This window comes from Lipophrys pholis (assembly GCF_963383615.2).
Source record: "Lipophrys pholis genome assembly, chromosome: 13".
Classification (NCBI taxonomy): Eukaryota; Metazoa; Chordata; class Actinopteri; order Blenniiformes; family Blenniidae; genus Lipophrys; species Lipophrys pholis.
In genome coordinates, this window is record NC_137632.1 from 12,882,692 (window position 1) to 12,902,856 (window position 20,165).

Sequence of the window (20,165 nt, forward strand, 5' to 3'; positions counted from 1 at the left end):
AGCCTCAATCTATATGGTATACTGTATATATCGTCTCATTGTTAGAAGCTATCTCACTTTTACTTAGTTTACATTATGTAATATTACCATTCTGCATATTATGCTGTTTATTTTGCTGTTTGCAATTGCTGCTTTTAATATACTTACTGTTTTAGATGGACAACACTGCTTTTACAACCTCTGCAGCCACTAATACTGTTACTGACAGAAGGCCTGCCACTGCTTTCGCCTACCCAACTGTTTCTTTTTTGTGTGTGTGTGTGTGTGTGTGGGGGGGGGGGGGGGGGGGGGGGTTCTATTACTCTTTTTTAATGTGTGGCTCTTTGCCCCCCTAATTGCCCCTCGTGGATAAATAAAATCTCCAGATATGTGCAAATTCTTCGTACTACAAAAAGAGCTCAGCTTTATTTTCGTGACAATTACCAAGAATCCAATTACCATCAATACCATATACCTACTATACACATAACATCTACAAAATCATCAGTATAAGATCAATGAATGTCGTCATGTAAGAAAGATTTTATGTTTAGAAGTGACAAATAAATTCAGCCATCACACCGAAAGTATAGTAATTACTTTTATTAAGTTTCACCGTAGTGCAGCTCTTCTGATAAAAGTGTTATATTAGTTATTTGGATTTAAATAATATTAAATTACATTCATTCAATTTCTTTCAAATATTCACTTTCAATCTAATGCAAAAAAGTTAACAAGTGTTCTACTCAAAAGCCCCCTGAGTTCTAAATGAAATACTTAGGTGTCACAATATTTACAGTTTGGCAAATAGCTGCATGGAGGAATGGATCCAGCTTGACATACTGGTTGACAGCACAAAAAAACATGGCACAAAATAACTGTAAAAAAGTGTTCAAGACAACAAGTCATCAAACACCGCGAACGCAAACGCATCCATGTGACCTGGTCGGGCTGGGAAGAGTGCCGACAATCTGCCACGAGTCCAGCTCGGGGTCATATTTCTCAATGCTTTCCAGATAAGTCCCTTTTGAGTAGGAGTATCCCCCGGTCACGTAAATGCAACCATTTATTATCACAGCTCCACACTCCATCCTCCTCTCCTTCATCACCGATATTGGTCTCCATTCGTCTCTCTCGGTGTCGTAGCAGTCTGTGATAGTCGTCTGGCCACCCACCAAGTACAGCTTGTTGTTCAGAGAAACTGAGGCCAGGCCGTACTCTAAAAACACACAGATCAGAAACAAGATTGAAGAAAGAATACTCATACTTCTGATTCAGTGTTTTTTTTATTTTATTTTATTCATCTTACCTGGATGGGGACTTGTGGTAATGATACTCCACTCGTTGACATCGGCTCGGTACACCTGGATTTTTTCATAGGTGCACGTTCCTCTGTACCCGTAGTGTCCGCCAGTCACGAAGATCTCGTCTCTCAATACACAAGCAGTGGCATTTCCCACACCTTTGATGGAAACAGGGGTTAAAATGACCACCACAACAGTCGTGTCTATACATCTAAAAATTGAGGACTAAAGCATGCATTTGGGTATTTTTATCAATGTTGTGAAAAGAAAATGGAAATGTCCTTTAATAAAGCTGATGTGCACTCATTCTCAATTACATATTATACTCAATTCCTTTTCCAGAGAATATTTGTTAAATATTCAATAGATAGCAGCAGTCTATATACAGTGCTATTATGTGTTGTAAAGGTAAAGAGACTTTATTTATAAAACAGTTGAATAATGCAGCCTTAAATCATGAAAAGTGATGCTGGATTTATCAGCTGAGGAGAGAAAAAAACAAAAAAAAACATTTATTTTAGATCTCTTGCACAATTGTCCAGTCATGTCCAGGTGATTCTGTGTTTTACGATATACAAACTGAGATTTCAAGTTATGAATTGTTTGCAAGGGGTTCCAGGACTTCTTGTGCTGAATGTGACCAGGGAACTGTGTGACTGATGACTGCAAGCTCAGAGATTTAACACCAATTAATGAATTATTAATCTTTAAATAAAACAATGAGTCTAATGTTTGCTTGTTTTCAGTATAAAGCATCCATCTGTAAGTTAGTTGTATCATTACATTACAAGTGTTGATAATTTCTTGCCAGAAAATGAAATGGGATTAAATTAGTGTAAATTAGATTAGTGTGTTCTCAATGATACAAATGAATGTAGATTAAATAAAACTATTACCAGCTGAACAACCATTCATAGTCTTAACTAAATGGGAGGTCTGAACTGCAGCATTGAAGCCCAAAAAGTCAGTTCATCCTTACAGTCTCCCGCTTTCATTTATCTCGGACATAAAAAAATATTTTAGCATACCTTGGATCATTTTGGCAACTGGGAACCATTTCTTTTTCAGTGGGTCGTAATATTCAGTTTCTTGCTCCGGGGCTCCTCCTCTGTAGCCTCCGATGGCATAAACACAGCCATGCAAAGCCACTGAACAATGGTAGTACCTGGCTGTGATCATGGGGCAGCCCTCCATCCAGTCATCGTAGTCACAGTTATAAATCCAGACCGTGTCCAACGCTTCAACAGTGTTTGTCTTGTAACCTCCTGTCACGTAGATATTTGCTCCAAGTAAACTGACGCTGTAGCTTTCTCTGGCGTTGTCTGGCATATCTTTTCCTTGTAACCACGTGCTGCCGATTGGATCCCAGATGTGAACTTCACAAAGAGGGTGCCAGTAGTATCCTCCAATGATATACATGTTCGAAGACATTTTCCCACTTGCAGGGCTCATTTTGAGACTTGACCCTAAAGACTGAATAATAATAGATTTGAGCTTCTCGTGATTGTTCAGCAAGTGTTTTCTCTGTCCCTCTAATGAAGCCTTAAAGTAAGTCGCATCCAGTTCCAGGTGGATGGAGTGCATCATGTCTGAAACAAGGTGAACACGGTCGGTCAAATCGTGGGTCACCCATCTGGCAACAGCATCTATCAGCTCATCGTCTTTCTGCTCAGTGAGGCTCTGAGCAGCCAGGACCGATCTCATCTTTTCCTGGTCCAACTCTAGGAACTCCTCCTGCCGGACGAGCTCCGTGAACCTGCTCAGCATCACTCTGCGGGCCTCTTTCTCCAGCGCAGGGCACATGTGCAGCTGAGCAAAAGTGTGCATCCCCAGACAGTTGTCCACATCCAGGAAGCGAATCAGGAACTCTTCGCAGGCCTGCTTCACAGCGAGGAACTGCAGAAGACTGGCAGCCTCCAGCAGACTCTGCACGTTGCTCTTGGTCATGCACACCTGACCGGTGTACACATATTCCACCAGGGTACCGAGGATGTCGCAGTCTATCCCAGCCAGCTTGATGATGCTGTCTGACCTTTCTCTCATGTCCGTGGTGAACATGACTTTGAAATAGGAGCTGCAGGCTGACAGCAGCGCCTTATGACAGTGAAACTCCTGCCCGGAATCACCACATTGCAGGGTGACGTCTGTAAACAGACCACCGATGTAGAAATGCCTGAGAGCATCCAGGAGCCTTTCTGGATGGTCACCATCACAGAAGTCATATGTGTAGATTTCTGCTTGCTTATGTGACATCCTATCTGGGGAGAAAAGAAAAAAAGGAGAAAAAAGAAAAGCACATGTCACAGTGAGAAACAGGTCGAATACCACACTGACATCACAAAGCAAATTCATAGCTTCAAATTCTCATTCATAATTAAATGCAGCATTGAGGTCAATGCATCTGCAGCCATGTTTAACCCTATAAACAACCAAAGATGTCACAGCCTTACCTCTCAGTGTGTTTCCATAAATGAATCCCTCACGGGCACTGTGCTGTCTTCAGGCGCTCCTCTCCTAAACAAAATGAGCCTCAATATAGCTCAGTGAGGACGATCGCAGCCAGCTCGATCCTATTTTGGTATTTATGTTCAGCAGCCATCCCTCCTCCCCTCCTCCTCTCCGGCACTGCGTTCTCCTGCAGGAGGTCCTTGACAAAACCAAGCAACCATACAGAGGAATCACCCAACACCGCTATTTTCTCCCGGAGCCTAAATATAACCTCCATCCACAGTCCCGTGACGCGCACATGGACTGCGCATTAGCGCACTTAACCAGCAAAGAGACACCGGCAGAATACAAACCTGACACAAATGAGCTTTCAGTACAGAAGAGGCGGTGGTCCATTCATGCTTTTCCCCTCCATTCTTGTCGTTGCCATGGTGTCTTGAACCGTGTGTGGCCAAGGCTTTACCTAATCCTCACAAAGATTAACAACACAGTGGAACCATATTCCTGCACATGATCATCTCAGATATGTGGGACTGCAGGCAGGAGACTTTTACTTTCAGCAGTTTCCTGCTCACATTTGTCTGGGATCTATTCTAAACTCAGTAGTTTCATTAAAAAACAACAACAACAAACAACTACTAGAGTTTTACTCAAACTCGGTGGAGAATAAACTAAATACAATACTCACATTCCTGTAAATTAGCGGTATTTGTAGAGATTAGCTTTTTTTTTTTTTTTTTTTTAAGATAAAACGCTTTACATTTTGTCATTTATTTTGCTTATTAAATCAAAGAGGTTTTGAAATGCGCATATTTGGAGAGGAAGAATTTAACAAATAAAAGTCTTACTTCACAGCAACATTTGTTTACAGAACAAATCCCCGTATTGTAATTTGAATACACATTGAGAAATCAACTTTTATTTAATACTGGCCATTAACAACGTATTTAGTGAGATTAAAACTCAAAGACAACTTTTGGTATTTAAGAAATTCGATGGATGGATGGACTCAAAATATACACAACGGCTATGGACAGTGACGTAACATGCTTATATACAAGAAAATTTTTTACATGAATGCTAAAATGTTTGGATTGTGGTAGAAAGTAACAAGTGGAAGTAAAATTATTCATCTTATTGTGCTTAACTGATTTTGATGTTAATAAAGAAAAAATAAGTACAAAACCATACTTGAGACTGGTGATAAAACATCCTTTTAAGAAATACTCAAGCCCACATTTTCAGAATAAAATCATCTACCCAGCACATCTGATATCGATTGGCTTTGGATCTAAACTTCTTTTTAGAAATAGATCTTGACATTTATCAAACCTGCTACACCGTGTGGGAGTGTCAGTTGGAAGTTAGTTGCATTAGTTATAAGAATTAATTAGTTTTACTCCAGAAAAGTTAAAGCAAGCAGCGCTTGGATATCAAAACAAACGTGATTCTGGAAATTTGATCGAAATGTTTTGAAGATAATAACCAACAACTCACGATCCATTGATCCATAGAGGGCTTTCCTGAGAGGGTGACAGGTAATGCTATTCATGTTTTTATTGACATTATGTCAAATGTCCTGCTCTGAGACTGCTTTGCATAGTGTACTGAAATGTCCAATTATTTCATTAGAATCAAACTTTTTTTTTTGCCTTGTCCTAGGAATTTCAGAAAGGCTTGGAGACTTCATTGAATTGGATAAATGTTTATACCTCAGAAATTAAATGGGAAAAACAAAACATATGAGGCTTATTTGCCACACAGAAAAAACTAAAAGTGAGCAGATTAAAAAAAAAACTATATTCCAGAGTGGGTATAGTCTAAATATAAAGACGGTGAAACAAAGATTAAACAAGAAACTGGACACCACATAGCAAGTCCATTTTATTAATTTTTAGTAGTTCAAGAAGCTGAAAAAACCCCTGAAACAGTGGAATGTTATCAAAATGCCTATTATAAATGGTCCAGGGGGTTAAATTTCTGCACAAGTTGTTAGCTGTAAACACAAAAAGCAACAACAGAGCAATGACATTAGACATTCTAGAAAATTGTGGGGAATTTCAGATACTGAATGTTACTCCTTTAAATGCTGAGCTGGGCTGCATCGTTAACCAAAGGCTTCAGAGTGCTGAGATCTTTCAGGAGAGAGGACAGCCCCACACAATACCACAGGTCCCCAGTGCGGTTTTCAGGGCCACTGAATGACTCTATCTGCACCCCCTCTGCGCCAAGCAGTCCTACACAAGAGACACAAGATAGGCGAGGAATAAAGAAAGAAAATTACCACAATTGAATACTCAATGCAATTTAACTTCCAAATATACATCATTATGTTTGTGAAACAGAAGATTAGTAAATAATGTTTAGGGTCGAGGCTCTGGATTGTTCAGATGAGACCAAAGTTTCCACATCAGCTGCTTTAAAACTGGAGACCAGCTGTGCGTACCTCCACTGGGGGGCAGTAGAGAACTTTCTGAGATGTGCAGCCAAACAGAAAATACACTACAATGAATGACTATAAATACAGAGTTATCTTGAACATTGGAGCTGTCAGCTGCATGATATACATGTGTGTAATTCATGAGAGGAAATACTCAAGGCTTTGAATTATTTCCCTTGAGAAGATCATATTATTTGGGATATCGGGTGGGCAGATATTTTTATGTTGCAGGCGCGCAGTATGTTGGTTTCTTCAACAACCGACAGACAAGCAGTTGAGCCCTCGGTAAATGATGAAACAAAAGTGTGATTGAAACTGAGCCTTCTTTATTCTCTTACCAGCCAGTGAGGTCAGGAGCTGAGGATCTGCTGAAGCCTTGAAGAACAGCAGATTTCCGGAGAGTGAGATGGGCTGTCTGAACCTGCTGTCGTTCAGCTGCAGCAGGACGGGCATGCCGCCCCGAACAGAACCGACGGCATTATAGCTCCCGCTACTGGCCGTCATCTCCACTTTACACAAGCCTTCAGCCACGCCATCAGATGCAGAGTGGGACTGGTTTACCTGAAGAGGCAGTTCACATGAACGAAAGGTTTTGATTTCCAAGACACACGGACTTGATGGAGTCATTAAGGAGTGGCTGTCCTACCGTGATTCCACTCTCCTTGGCGAGACTCAGGACATTGATGAGGTTCGGGCAGCATCCAGATTGTCGATTGACGAGGCCGACAAGTACGGCGGACATCATATAGCCAGTAGAGGACTTCATTGAATCTCCTGGTTTGAAGTGAATGGTACATAATGTTAAGTGACACCATCAGCAAACCGACATAATTCTTTAGCTTTCTCACACACACACTCTTCTTATCTCCCACTTACCTGCTGGAAGTGGGAGATAAGAATATGTGGGTAACAAATTGGGTAGATCAGTAACTGTACCTTTAGTATTTAATTCAACACGACTTGGCGGTGTGTTAGAGGGAAGGCAAGACTTCAGCACAGCTCCAACTGCTTCTCCAAGTTTGATCAGTTGTTGGGATTCCTGCGAGAAGGTGTTGGCCAAAACCTGTGCGTTTACCTACATAGGCATAAGACAAAACATCAGAGAGCATAGATGAGCAGTTACACCTTCAAACATTTTAATAGTAATAGAGCTCAGTTTCTATTCAGTGGATCCTCGGAGGGCTGCAATTCTGCAGATATAAAAAATTTGATGTCATGACAACTCAGCAATATCTCCAAAGCCACTGCTTTATAAAGCTGGGTACTTTTGCCTAAAAAGGGACAAGCTGTGAGACCAATTGAAAACTTAGTGCTGAATTTCTACTCTCAAGTGGTTCAGGCAAGGATACACTTATTTTTCAAAGATATAAATAAAAACTCTGTTTAGGTTGGAGCCATCAGACTTAACAGGTCACAATAAAGCAAAAATGTCTCTGGAATGTTGCGTGTGACTTTTGTTTGAGTGTAAAATCAACTTGTGAACAATGGTGACATTATAATAAACTGTACACGGAGCCTCAATGCTCTGGTTACATGAACTCAACTGAAGAGAGAAAATCAACTTGTGAATATTTTGTTTTATCAACTGTAGACTTTTCTAAAGTTACACCACTTCATTCATAACTCATTTCTCATAACTCATAATTCATTTCTCCATGGCTCCTGGTGGAGTATCCTGATTCACTATTTTGTTATATTATCCCCACTGAGGATAGAAAATATTTCCACCAAACTACATTTTCCAAAACACCATCCTGCAGTAAACATCTTGGAGTTGCAATATTTTGCTTTGTCAAGTCCTCTCACAAGTTTACAAGTTCAAGGTTTGAAGGTCATTTTTATTGACAAAAAGCCATTGAGGAAGACTTACTGCTCCAACCAGGTTTCTGCCTTTCACCATTTCCACGATCTGCTGGGCGATGTCCATCCCACAGCGAGCCTGAGCCTCCTTTGTACTGGCTCCCAGGTGAGGGCAGCTGATGACACTGGGATGGTCAATCAGCGAGCGGTCCTTAGGAGGTTCCTGCGTCCAAGAACACCAAGTAAGAAGTGACCAACAGCATTTCTTCCATTAATACTGAAGAACAATTAAAAAGGCAAAAAACTAGAATGTAAAACAAAACTGATGTAGACGGTGAAGCGGTGTGGGAGACGACAGGAGCCGATTGTACCTCAACAAAGACATCGAGTCCTGCTCCTCCACACTGTCCGGACTGCAGCGCTCGGACGAGGGCAGCCTCATCAATGATGCCTCCTCTAGCACAGTTCACCACCTTCACCCCTTTCTTGCATTTCCCAAAGGTTTCATCATTAAGCAGACCTTTGCACACAAAAGAGACACGCTCAGAATGTGTCTCACGATTTCGGTACAAAAGAAAAGTGTAATTCTTCTGCACACACTTAAATACTACAGATTATTGATACTATTGGAAAGTAAGCAGCACGCTGGGATTATTGTTACTTGGCGCGGGGGAACCAGAGTGAAGCTCACCAACGGTAGAGGGCATCAGGGGAGTGTGGACGGTGATATAGTCACACTGAGGCCAAAGCTCCTCCAGAGACATCTGCAGGACGCCCCAGCCGGCGGTCACCTCAGGTGGAGTGATCGGATCATAGCCAATAGTCTAGAAAGATTATTAAAAAGAAGAAATATATCTGGTCGTTTCTTCTATGTAAATATTACGACACTCTTCTCCACTGACGACTGTGCGAACAGGCCGATCATGGAATCTCACCTTCATACCAAATGACTGCATTCTCGAGGCGACCTCCTTCCCAATTCTTCCAAGTCCAACTATTCCGAGCACCTTGCCATACAGCTCGGCACCCATGAACTGTAAAAAAAAAAAAAAATCACAGTGGTGACCCCGACAGCTCCATCAGCAACAGCACAGACTCAAGTGTCACATCTGATTACCGGCAACTGAGACAACAATGGAATCAACCACGCAGCAATAATTGTTCTCTGCACTCCAGAGCACATACAAGCTGGATCCCCGCCTACCTTCTTACGATCCCACTTCCCCTGTTTCATCGACATGGCAGCTTGGGGTACGTGCCTAAAATAAAATAAATTAAACAAATCGCTATGTTAATGGATTTTACTGAAACTCAACACGCTTAAGAAAAAAAAAAATCTCTGAAAATATTTTTTCAACATAAGAAAACACGACTCCTCTTGCCTTGAGAGGCTCATCAGCAGGGCGCAGGTCAACTCAGCAGCACTGATGGTGTTTCCACTCGGAGTGCTTGGGGGGGGGGGGGGGGGGAGATTTAATGGTCAGTATGTTTACATCAGACCTGCACGGTGATGTAAACCTGTGTTCAAACTGGAGACTAACTTCATGACAATAATGCTCTTCCTGGTCGCAGCCTCAACGTCCACATTGTCCACGCCGGTCCCAGCTCTCCCGATGAGCTTAAGATTGTCAGCAGCATTGATGACAGCAGCCGTTACCTTGGTTGCAGATCTCACCACGAGGCCGTCGTAGTTCTAAAATGAGAAAAGTGAAGGATAAAACAAAGGATTGTTTGTGAGTAGTCATGGAAACATGGATTCATTTTGGTCCCGATCTAATAGAATATCTCAGCGACAATTCAATTTTAGATCCTTTATATCCACGGCAGGTTTGCATGTTTCCTTCTAATTGTCGTCAACATTTATGTCGGCCTCCCTATAGAGCCAGAATAGAGGTGTAAGATAGGTGCATTGTTCCTAATGAGAATGTGCTTTTGGTATGGATTGTAAAATTAGCAAACTAAACCCAGAAAATCCAGCATCCACTCTGTCGATGTTAAAATGAGCTGAAGAAAATACACATCGTCTTTTTCAGTGACTAATGTCACCTAATGTGAAGTTGATTAACTTAAATCTTACTTACTGCTTCTTTTACAAACCTGAGATTAAATTACCCCGTTTGTTGCCAACTTTTCTTTTTTTTTTTGCTCCCACCAAAATCAGAATGAGTTCATTTTATTTATAAAATGCCAAAACATCTTATTCCAAACCTCTGGTATATCATTGAGTTCCAGTGTGAAAACAATGGGGGTTGTTGAGTTTTACTCACAGTATCTGGTTTTTAATCATATTCTGCATATTGCCCAAACCTTTTTAGATTTATGGCTATACTGTTCCGATTGAGATAATCCAATACAGATGTTTGCAAATTAAAAGATTGATAGATTACAATCTGCCTTAGTCTTTAAATCAACTTTTAGGATATTTTTTCACTGTAAAAACTAAAATAAATGCTGCCCCGTGATAAGTGAATAGGGTTCTTGTTTTGCATCAGCTTAAACTCACAAATCAAACGGAATAAACAGAATAAAATCAATAATTTACCACCTCATACGCCTGAGGGATTTTAAGCTTAAGGTGCTCAAAAACGTTTCGACCTGCACCACTGAGCATTATGACTGAGAGTATGAGCCTAACCCTAACCCCAGCAGCACCCAGCGGGACTTCTTGATCCTGGGTTAGGATTAGGGTTAGGGTTGGCTCTTGAATCTTCAGCCAATAAATATTAAAAAATGGTCAAATTGATTTCACTTCCACTTAATAGCAAGAGGTTTCAGCATTGTTCTTGTGTGTGTGTGTGTGTGTGTGTGTGTGTGTGTGTGTGTGTGTGTGTGTGTGTGTGTGTGTGTGTGTGTGTGTGTGTGTGTGTGTGTGTGTGTGTGTGTGTGTGTGTGTGTGTGTGTGTGTGTGTGTGTGTGTGTGACTCTTCCCAAGTTTAACTCTTGGTGCCTCCTGTTCTTACTCCAATTGTTTTTTGCCTAAACACATGTATTTGGAGTGAATGTGTTCAGATTATACACACAAAAGATATTTCCAGTGTGCACGCGGATGCCGCTCGTGCTCCCAGCCTTGCAGCATGTGGCAGTGATGGAACCCGGTAAAGTCTGGGATGAGTTGCATCAGCTTTCTTTCTTTCTTTCCAGAGGGCGGTACAAAGCAAACGCACCGAGCTGACTGACTGACTGCACACCTCAGCGCGAGAACAACACCGAAGATAACCGAGCGTGCAGCTCGTATCAGACTGCGCGAGAGGAAAGCAGAGGGGTCTGCCTGGTTTAGGCGACAGGACCTCCGAGTGCGGCTGCTCGGCTTTTTATATGCGATGAGGCGCGTGAACTTTGTGTGGAATCGTCGCGTGCTGCGCGAATATCAACGAGGTAGTTATGCAACACAAATTAAATTTACCTTAATGTCCGCGATCAGCTCAGCCTCGGTCATATTCTGCTTTTCCGTGACTCGGATGCCATTTTCCTCCAGAGTGGTTCTGCAGCGAGGGTCGACACTTTCACTGATGAGCACAGTTCGGATGGAGATCGAGGCCATCTTGGTGCTTTTCTGTCCGCGCTGCTCTCGGTGCTTTGCTGCCGGGCCACCGGGGGGGTTGTGGGTGGTTTGATTGCCGGGTGAAGTGATGGTTGAATGGTTGTGTGTGACATAAGACGGCCCCCCCCTTCCGACATGAGCCCGCCTCTCCCGCATCTCCTGCTCTGACGTGTCTGCACGAACCCGTTCAGATAATTACCCCCGGAAAAAGATCCAGCAGCACCCCTGGCAGGGATTGCCTGTGCATTCTGTTCCATCCAGCTCGTGCTATTAATGTTGTACAACTTTCTATTCATCTGTGTGATTGAAGCATCACAATAAAAAAAATAAACTCTTTGCATGAAGGTTGTCAAAATTGTCAAGTTCACATTCTGAAAATAAACGTCTTAACTTACTCTGGTGGAAATATCTATTAAAAATAAACAATTATCCTCCAGATAAAGGGTCCATATAGTTTGGATGTCATCAACAAATCCAAATGATGAAATAATAGATCAGAAGGGCCCGTTCAGTATTTCAGTTTTCTAACCACTGCACCACCATGTGGTCCAGGTAAATGTTTCCACTGTTAAAGTCCACAAACTCTTCAAAGGACAATATTAACTGTTATTTAAATGTATGCACCGGAAAAAGACCCTCGGCAAGAAGAGTTCCATTTCCTTCTTTCACAGCATCAAACTTCTACGGCTTAATAACAAAGTTACGAGCTCACTGGACTCCCCGACAAACGATAAAGAACTCTTCATAACATTAAATTTCCTGCCAAATAACAAAGCCTCCATCCTCGGTGGCTTCCCTGTCGAGTTCTGTGAATAATCCTTCTCCACTTTCCCCAGACTTTTCAATAAAGCAATGATTGAAGTAAAACAAAGAGCCAAATTCTGGTAGCTTCACTCTTACCCAGTCTAACAAAGGTCAAATGTCACCATCAAATTACCGCCTCATTTCTCTAATCAATGTCAACACAAAAAAAGAAGGTGATTCCACTGACAATTACTTAAAGTTCAGTCCAAAGCTTGTCAGCTGTTACACTTTTACACTCCAGAAAACAAACAAACTTGTGTTATATTTTTCCATAGCTGCCATAAATTGCCTTTTATGATAACAAGCTGAAGCTCCAATACACTGCTTTAGTTCTCCAATGTGGAATAATCCATGTTTTATCAAGTTCTTAAATCAGGTCACACACAAACTCTACAAATAAGCTCCACCTGGCCTTCACTAAGTGTCAGCTGGATCCGCTTCAGTACTCCATGAAGTGGTGTTTAGCATTATAGAAGATACAAAATGGATGATGGAAGGACTCCTGTTTGGTCTTTTTGGATTTAAGAAACTCCTTTAAAGTCAATTTTTATTTTACTATACGAAGGAAGTTGCTGTGTTGAACAACATGGAAATGTCTTTTGACGCTTTCAGTGTATAAAATGTTTATCTATCTGCATTCATCTCCAACAATGTTGGACATCAATAAGATAAACACACACTTATATATATATATATATATATGTATATGAAGTCACATGCTATGAACTGTTTTACCAGGTCATGTCAGGCGAGTCTTAATCTAACAGACATGGTTCACCACCATACTCATTAGGTGACACAAGGGTTCCATTATCTGTGTTGACTCAGTAATTTAACCCATTTGTCAAAGCTGTGGTAAATATATATATATAAATATATATATAAATGTCTCCTCAGTCATGTGCCAGGACAGTTTTTTTCACATATTCAAATAAACAAGCACAAATCTACTAAAGAAATTTAAGAAAAAAAAACAATCATTCTGTGAAGGTTATTATGCGATCGCTGTTCGGGGGATATATATCAAGAATATATCATCTAGAACATATATCAAGGTTGTTCCCATTAATAAATGCATTTCCCCCACACTTTCCTAAAGGTTTTTCACATGCAGTGTGTTTGTGTTTTCATGAATATTGCAGTATTTACGCAATATGAAATGAAGAAACTGATGAAAATCAAAATGCGTCTTTTATTTCAATCAACACCCCAGCAGAGATGATTCACACAGTTTCTGTTGCGTTAAACATGACACATACTTCGCATTAAAAAAAAAAAGTTAAAGAAGATTACAGTAAAGGATTGCTGATGTGAAAACAAAACAAAACATTGACAATCAAGAATAAATGGTAAAATGAGAAATGGATTTCACTTATCGCTTTAACTGTTTGAGCAGTCTCAAAGCGCTTTACATCGTGACTTACGTTCACAAACACTTTCACACACCAACCGATTGGGCGACGACCGCTCCACTAACCAAGCCACCCGGGGAAATATGTCGCCATAAGCAACTATGCATGCACTTTGACCGTTACTCTGAGGATTGGCTAAATAACTCAGGAGTAAAATCTTTCAAAACAAACAGAACGAAGGCATCAGTTAAACCAAAATAACATTAAGGGGGAAAAAAAAAACAATCCAAAACAAAATCGGGAAACTGACAGAAAATGGTTAATGAGGAATCAGAGTGGACAGAATGTCACATTCCACTGCCAGCTTCAGCTCGGGGACCTACGCTTCATCCACACTTCAGCTGCTTGGAGAGTCGGAGCAGTGGAATCAATGAGACGGATACCGCAGCACTCGCCTCATTCTAACCAAGACTCCCATGAGCTGCCGGGAACACTTCAGAATTTACCTTTTAAAGTTAATCATGTTTACTTTGTGTGTTTCTGCCCCGAGTGAGGACGGTGACCAGACAGCAGGTTCAGTCACTGTCAGAGCTGGAACTGGAACTGGATCGATTCCTCCTGCTGTCGCTTTTATCTTTGCCTTTCGCGTTGTTTGATCTCGATCTGGCCCGGTTCCGCCTGTCTTTGGATCTTGAAGTGCTCCGGGCTCTCCGTTTGGAGTTGGGGCTCCTCTGACTCTTCCTCTTCCCTCGATCGCTGTCGGAGCTGCTGCTGCTGCTGCGTCGCCGGTCTTTGTCTCTCCTGTGAGACGACCGGTCTCTGCTGCTCTTGCTCCTGGAGCGCCTGCCTCGGTGAGAGTCTCTCGTCTTACTTCTGTCTGGACTTCGGGATCGACGGTCTTTGTCCCTGGACGTCCCTCTCCTCTTGGTCTCTCTGCTCCGGTCCCGACTCCTGCGATCCCGGCCTCGCTCTCTGTCCTTGTCTTTATCCTTTGACGCTCCAGACCCACCCTTGTCCTTGCTTCTGCTGCTCGATCTGCGAGCCTCCTTTGTCATTCTTTCCTTGCTTTTTGATTTCCTCCTTGTACTTTCACCATTTCTTCCTTTCGTGTCGTCTTTTTGTTTTTTATCAGACTCATCCTTACTTTTTTGCTTATGATCAGTTTCCGGCTCTTTTTCCTTCTTATCCTTCGGTGAATGTTTGTCTTTGCTCTTAGAGCGGCCTCTTTTCTCATCACCTTTATGCTTATGGCCCCTTTCTCGGCTTTTCGACCTCCTGCTCTTCTCCCGACTTTTGCTGCGACTACGAGACTTCTCCCCCCGTTTCTTTGCCTTTTGTTTGCTCTGCTTTTCATCCTTTTCGTTGGCGTCTTCTTTGCTTTTAGACCTATGAGACCGTCTCTTGTCCCTTTTCCCCTCAGCCGAGTGTCCGCGGGTTGAATTTGAATTCTTTCTCTCTCTTTTAGCTGCTTCATCTTTATTTTCGTTCATATCTCCTCTGTGAAAAAAGAACAAAAGGGTCAGTTGAACTAAACTTCAGAGTATGATTTGTGAATTTCAAATGAAACTGATTTAGAATGAATGGCTAACCTGCCTGACCTTGGTAGGAGAAAAAAAAGCACTAATATTTGACATTTTGAACAAGATTTTGACAGCAAAGCGCACTGAGAATATCCACATAGCAGCTTATTTCAGGGGCTTCTATTACAAAATATTTACAGGGTTGAAGCAGTTTTCTTTACCTGTCGCCCTTAATCCAGCGCTCTCCTGTGACTGCCCTCATCCTCTGACGCTGCATCTCCAGACGCCAGTGAGGAGGAGTTTCACTGCGACGAAATCGATCTCTGGACCTCGAACGAGACGGAGTTCGATATCTCTGGATGGAAAAAAAATATAACAAAACAACTCTCATTCACCAACACAAACAAAGTGAAGCCGAAGCTGATAACAACGATGACAAGCGGCTGCAGAAGTGATGTTCGGGCTGAGAGCTTTGCTGCACACGTACCCGGGGACCTCGGCCCTTAATCTTCCTGCCTGATCGAGTCATCACGAGTCTTCTGTGGTGCGTAGAATTAAAAGATATGCCAGAACTGCAAAGAGAGAAACAGAGAGACATGTTTACCAGGTGAAAGCATTATGATGTCATGTTTGCCATATCTACTGTCAAAACAGTCAAACCTGTCTCTTGTCCTGTCGTCTTTATTTCTCGGAGCCCTGTCGACCTCCTCATTCGACCTCTGGACGGCCTGAGGACTTCTCCTCATGAGGAAGCGATTCTCAGGGATGGGTGGGATTTCTTCAGGGCGTACGGTGGATGTAACCAACTCTTCTTGCTCTTTCTCTCCAGCACTTTCAGGTTCTGACCTGTGAAAACACGGTTTAGTCGTAAGGTACTGGTGTCGCTATTCAAATCCTTTAGCAAAGATAAGCGGCTTACTTTTTCTTTTCTTTTTTCGGTTTCTTTTTCAGCTTTTTCGCCTTCTTTTTCTTCTTCTTTGACTCTTTTTCAGACTCAGACGATGATTCTGAGGAGCTGTCGGAGTCACTGGAGCTGCTACTCGAACTGGACGAGACGCCCTCTCTCTTCTTTTCCTTCTTTGCTGTAAAAATGTAACGAGCGTTTTCAGAATTAAGCTGAATCTTGAAACTTGTTCTGAAAACAATCAGTTAGATCCGACAAAATCTGACCTTTAGATTTAGGGACGAGTTCTCCGCAGTTCATAACTTTCACCTCGGCGTATGGCTTGCTGTTAGGATCGGTCTTCTGGTTCTCCATGGTTTGAACGACCTCCTGGCCGGCGATCACATGGCCAAACACCACGTGGACACTGTCAGAGTAGAGTTAGGATTTCGCTGTTGATATGAAGTACATGTTGTGCTATAAATATGAACTTTTATCTGAAATCCAGCAGCTCTTACCCATCCAGATGTGGAGACGGCTTTGTTGTTCTGAAGCACCATCACAAGCCCCACAAAGAGAAAATACGTCATCAACTGTGAGGCTTAAAAAGTCCAATCATACAAATGAGGCCACTTCAAAACTGAAATACGGAGCATCAAACTGTGCTTACATGAAGAACTGTGACCCGTTGGTGTCTTTGCCCCTGTTGGCCATAGACAGCAGATACTCCTTGTTGTGTTTGACCGCGAAGCTTTCATCTGAAGGGAATAAATACGATTGTTACGCCATCCTGAAGCGGCGTCATTTTTGGATGAGAACAGCCAGCGACTTCTTTACCTTCAAAAAAGCCTCCATAGATGGATTCGCCTCCTCTTCCGTTACCTGTGACGTCAAAGAAAATGTTGGAGGCCGTTTCACAGAGCAGATTGACGGGTCACACTCTGCTGACTCACCTTCACTGAAGTCTCCTCCCTGAATCATGAAATCTTTCACAATCCGATGAAAAAGGCATCCTTTATAGTGGAGAGGTTTCTGGGTTCCTTTACCGACGCCTTTCTCGCCTGCATGGAAAAAAAAAAAAAGAAGAAAAAAAAACAAAACAGGACTTTTTAATACAAAGCCATGTCACAGACCGACTTCTGTCAGCTGAAGAGGCGTCACTCACCTGTGCAGAGGCATCGGAAGTTTTCACAAGTTTTGGGACAAATGTCCGCAAACAACTCCACCACGACTCTCCCAACTGTGAGGAAACACCAGCGTCACACCAATTCACTTCTGTTTGTAGTAAAGTCAAACTAACTGCACATTCAAGAAGGTTGATCTGTTTAGTTGCACTGGTTTACAGAACCGACAGCATGTTCTTCAACATCTCTGACTAACATAGCATGAACGTAATATTCATCACACAGTAATACAAGAGGACAACACAACTAATTACACCTAGAATAACCAGGAGGGAAAGCAAAACTACATAAAACTAGAACTGATCAATTGATGCAGACATGTTCATATACTATGGATCTTTTAACCCTTTATTGTGATAGTCTGAATTTATTTGGGTGTAGGTGACGATAAAACTAGACGTCTAAGGCTTTGGAAGACACTTTCCATTAATTTCTGACATTTTTCAGAAAAACAGCCGATCGATTTCCAGAGAAAATCATAAAAAGATCCTTTCAGAAAAACAATGGTTACAGTTCAGTCTAGAACAGAATAAAAACATACTCTTAGTTTGGTGGTAATGACACATCTCCATACTAAAATGGCTTATCATAAAGAAACAGGATGTTAGAATTACCAAGAACATTACTGATGCCAATATCCAGGAAGCAGCGTGGGCGTGGAGCCTTGATCCCCATAATGTACTAAAACACCTGGAGATGGCAAACAAAAGCAAGACACATGGGTGAGCAATAACACAACTACAAAAAGTTGGTTCTTATTGACTAAACAATAAAAATAATGGCTTACACAAGTATTTGTGATATATAGCATTGATCCCGGCAATGATATGAGGTATATAAAGGAACATCGCATGTACTCAGTCTGTAGAATATAATTTCTCACTTTTTTTTGTTCAGTTGTGTTATGAAGCATGTATTATATAGCAGTAATCTGGGTTGAGTATTCAGAATAGAGAATACTTTTATTGTCCTTATTTGACCCATCCTATTAGTGGGAGCGGTGCGCTGCCATCATGACACCTGGGGAGCGAGTGAGTCGGGCTGCGTTGCTCAGGGGCAGAGTGGGATCAAACCTGTGAAATTCAGATCCTAAGTCCACTTCTCCAACCTCTGGGCCACCACTGCTCACTTACTCATTCACAAGTTTAGAGGTTAGAGAAGTGGGCTTAGGCTTGGGAGTTTGCGGGTCACCACCGTGGGTCCCCAAGCACGACCTTTGACCCCCATCAACTCCCCGGAGCGCCATGATGTGGCTGCCCATTGCATCTGAGAAAAACTATGGGTTAAAGTGGGAAGAATAAAAAAGAAATTCCGCAAGGGGATTAATAAAGTGTGATCAGTTAATTTACAAAATGTTTTGGATCACAGCAGAATATGTTTGTATATTCAGCACAGACCATACAGGTGCTACAGGTTTTTTTTTGTTTTTTTTTATGTGGACGAAAGTCAGGGTTTGATGCCTATAACAGTAAATATAAACAAAAGGCAGAATACATCTTGAACAGGCCACCAAACGAAAGCATCATAGCCATAAACCACAGGCTTTATGGTCGGATAGTGGGCGTTTTAAGCATATTGGACTCAGATATCGATTGAAAAAACTCTAAAACTACTTTCTTACAAGGCAAAAGAAATAAAAATAAATCAAAGGCATGTTGATTAAAATTAAACATTAATACCCACAATTTCCATGAGTACATTTTGTAGATGTGTTCCTCATACAATATCAATAAAATGGAGGGCGCCTTAATCCAAGCGACAAGACTACATCACCATTGTGGTTAGATTACAGTTGCGTTATTCTCCTCTTATCGTGGCTGGTTGGTGAACTGAGAGGCATGGTGACAAATATAATGGAGTCATCGGACGGTTACTGTTTATATTTAGGTAAATACGGTATTGGAATAAGAACAGACGCAACGGTACATTTCGAGTTAGGAGTTCGCAGGCGCAGGAGTCCGTATAAAGTCGCTCCTATTTGATCACATAAATCGGGAAAAGGTGTTTAATATCGACACAATTATCGCAGTTTTTCATTCGAGGCTGTGCAGCGTGCGAGCTAACGTTAGCTCGCGAGCATCGCATTTAAAGATTCCTCCGACCTGTTGATCCGAGGGCAGACATAAGTCGCGTGCTTTGGCCACACCGGGTGTTCCGATTTACACGCCCAATCGTCGTGGTTTTTCCACGATTATTTCACGCAGATACAAGCGTTTCGCGAGCGTCTCTTTGGGCCCACCGTTAGCATTAGCACACTGCGCTAGCCACAGAGCATTTACCTCCAAAAACAGAGCCGCTTTCTACACAGGCACATGCGCGTGTGTCACTAAGATGGATATAAAGTGCAAACACATCACCTGCCGAAGCAAAGGTATCAGTCCACGCAGCGGGCAGCTTTCCCAAACCAGAAAAATTAAGTTTCATTCAGCGGAGCACTGAGTGTTTTCTGAAGATGGCGCGGCGGGGACGTCAATGGACCGACGGCTACTGTGCCCTCAGACTTACCTGCAAGGCTCAACGCTGATAACAGGAGGCCCAGCATTTCATGTGGCTCGTGCTTAACCCTCGATCAGAAAACTGCCTGTCCATGGTAACTTTGTCAAAATCAAGTACACATAAAACTGGTGCAAATGAGTAAGAATATTTTCTAAATAATATATTAAGTCCAATAATTACAGAACATTCTTGCGTGTTTGGGAAGTCAATCCTTCACATACAGCGAGAGATTGATCCCGTAAGGCAGCTTTTTGGAGCTCGAAATGGAATAAAGGAATTTATTATATTCGTCAGTTCAGTGTTTATCAATAAGTTGATAAACAGTCATGCCAAGTTTGGCTATCCTGTCACTGGGCATCCTTAGTCTTTGGACATGACAGAGCCATGGTTTTTGCAAATCTTAATTTCAATAAG

General features: G+C 42.0%; 3 protein-coding genes across 3 annotated transcripts; all 3 read right to left on the minus strand.

Annotated features, from left to right (window-relative positions):
- Positions 1–381: 381 nt before the first annotated feature.
- klhl23 (kelch-like family member 23) lies at positions 382–3,930 on the minus strand. The gene is made up of 4 exons (XM_080478036.1): positions 3,734–3,930; positions 2,312–3,541; positions 1,289–1,441; positions 382–1,198 (listed from the first exon to the last, which is right to left on the minus strand). Exons 2-4 carry the CDS (start codon positions 3,534–3,536, stop codon positions 888–890), a joined length of 1,689 nt encoding a protein of 562 aa, XP_080334162.1. The 5' UTR covers positions 3,537–3,541; positions 3,734–3,930; the 3' UTR covers positions 382–887.
- Positions 3,931–5,422: 1,492 nt separating this feature from the next.
- phgdh (phosphoglycerate dehydrogenase) lies at positions 5,423–11,668 on the minus strand (the record flags this gene model as incomplete). Its single annotated transcript, XM_080478033.1, has 12 exons — positions 5,423–5,968; positions 6,510–6,732; positions 6,818–6,945; positions 7,108–7,246; positions 8,042–8,194; positions 8,343–8,491; positions 8,663–8,795; positions 8,907–9,005; positions 9,176–9,230; positions 9,354–9,419; positions 9,513–9,664; positions 11,375–11,668. 12 exons carry the CDS (start codon positions 11,666–11,668, stop codon positions 5,814–5,816), a joined length of 1,746 nt encoding a protein of 581 aa, XP_080334159.1. The 3' UTR covers positions 5,423–5,813.
- Positions 11,669–13,489: 1,821 nt separating this feature from the next.
- ppig (peptidylprolyl isomerase G (cyclophilin G)) lies at positions 13,490–19,746 on the minus strand. Its single transcript, XM_080478031.1, has 13 exons — positions 19,613–19,746; positions 17,870–17,945; positions 17,237–17,311; positions 17,025–17,132; positions 16,909–16,953; positions 16,742–16,829; positions 16,590–16,619; positions 16,359–16,498; positions 16,108–16,270; positions 15,849–16,034; positions 15,676–15,760; positions 15,410–15,543; positions 13,490–15,165 (listed from the first exon to the last, which is right to left on the minus strand). The coding sequence occupies exons 2-13, from the start codon at positions 17,928–17,930 to the stop codon at positions 14,244–14,246; spliced, it is 2,037 nt and encodes a 678-aa protein (XP_080334157.1). The 5' UTR covers positions 17,931–17,945; positions 19,613–19,746; the 3' UTR covers positions 13,490–14,243.
- Positions 19,747–20,165: the final 419 nt, after the last annotated feature.

Coding starts and splice junctions, on each gene's coding strand:
- klhl23 (XM_080478036.1), bottom strand. CDS start 3,536: ATGTCACATAAGCAAGCAGAAATCTACACATATGACTTCTGTGATGGT. Junction 1,442..2,311: donor AGTTGCCAAAATGATCCAAG/GTATGCTAAAAT, acceptor TTTCCATCAAAG/GTGTGGGAAATGCCACTGCT. Junction 1,199..1,288: donor TACCACAAGTCCCCATCCAG/GTAAGATGAATA, acceptor GTGTGTTTTTAG/AGTACGGCCTGGCCTCAGTT.
- ppig (XM_080478031.1), bottom strand. CDS start 17,930: ATGGGGATCAAGGCTCCACGCCCACGCTGCTTCCTGGATATTGGCATC. Junction 16,499..16,589: donor CCGTCTCCACATCTGGATGG/GTAAGAGCTGCT, acceptor CTACTCTGACAG/TGTCCACGTGGTGTTTGGCC. Junction 15,166..15,409: donor CGCTGGATTAAGGGCGACAG/GTAAAGAAAACT, acceptor CTTTTTTCACAG/AGGAGATATGAACGAAAATA.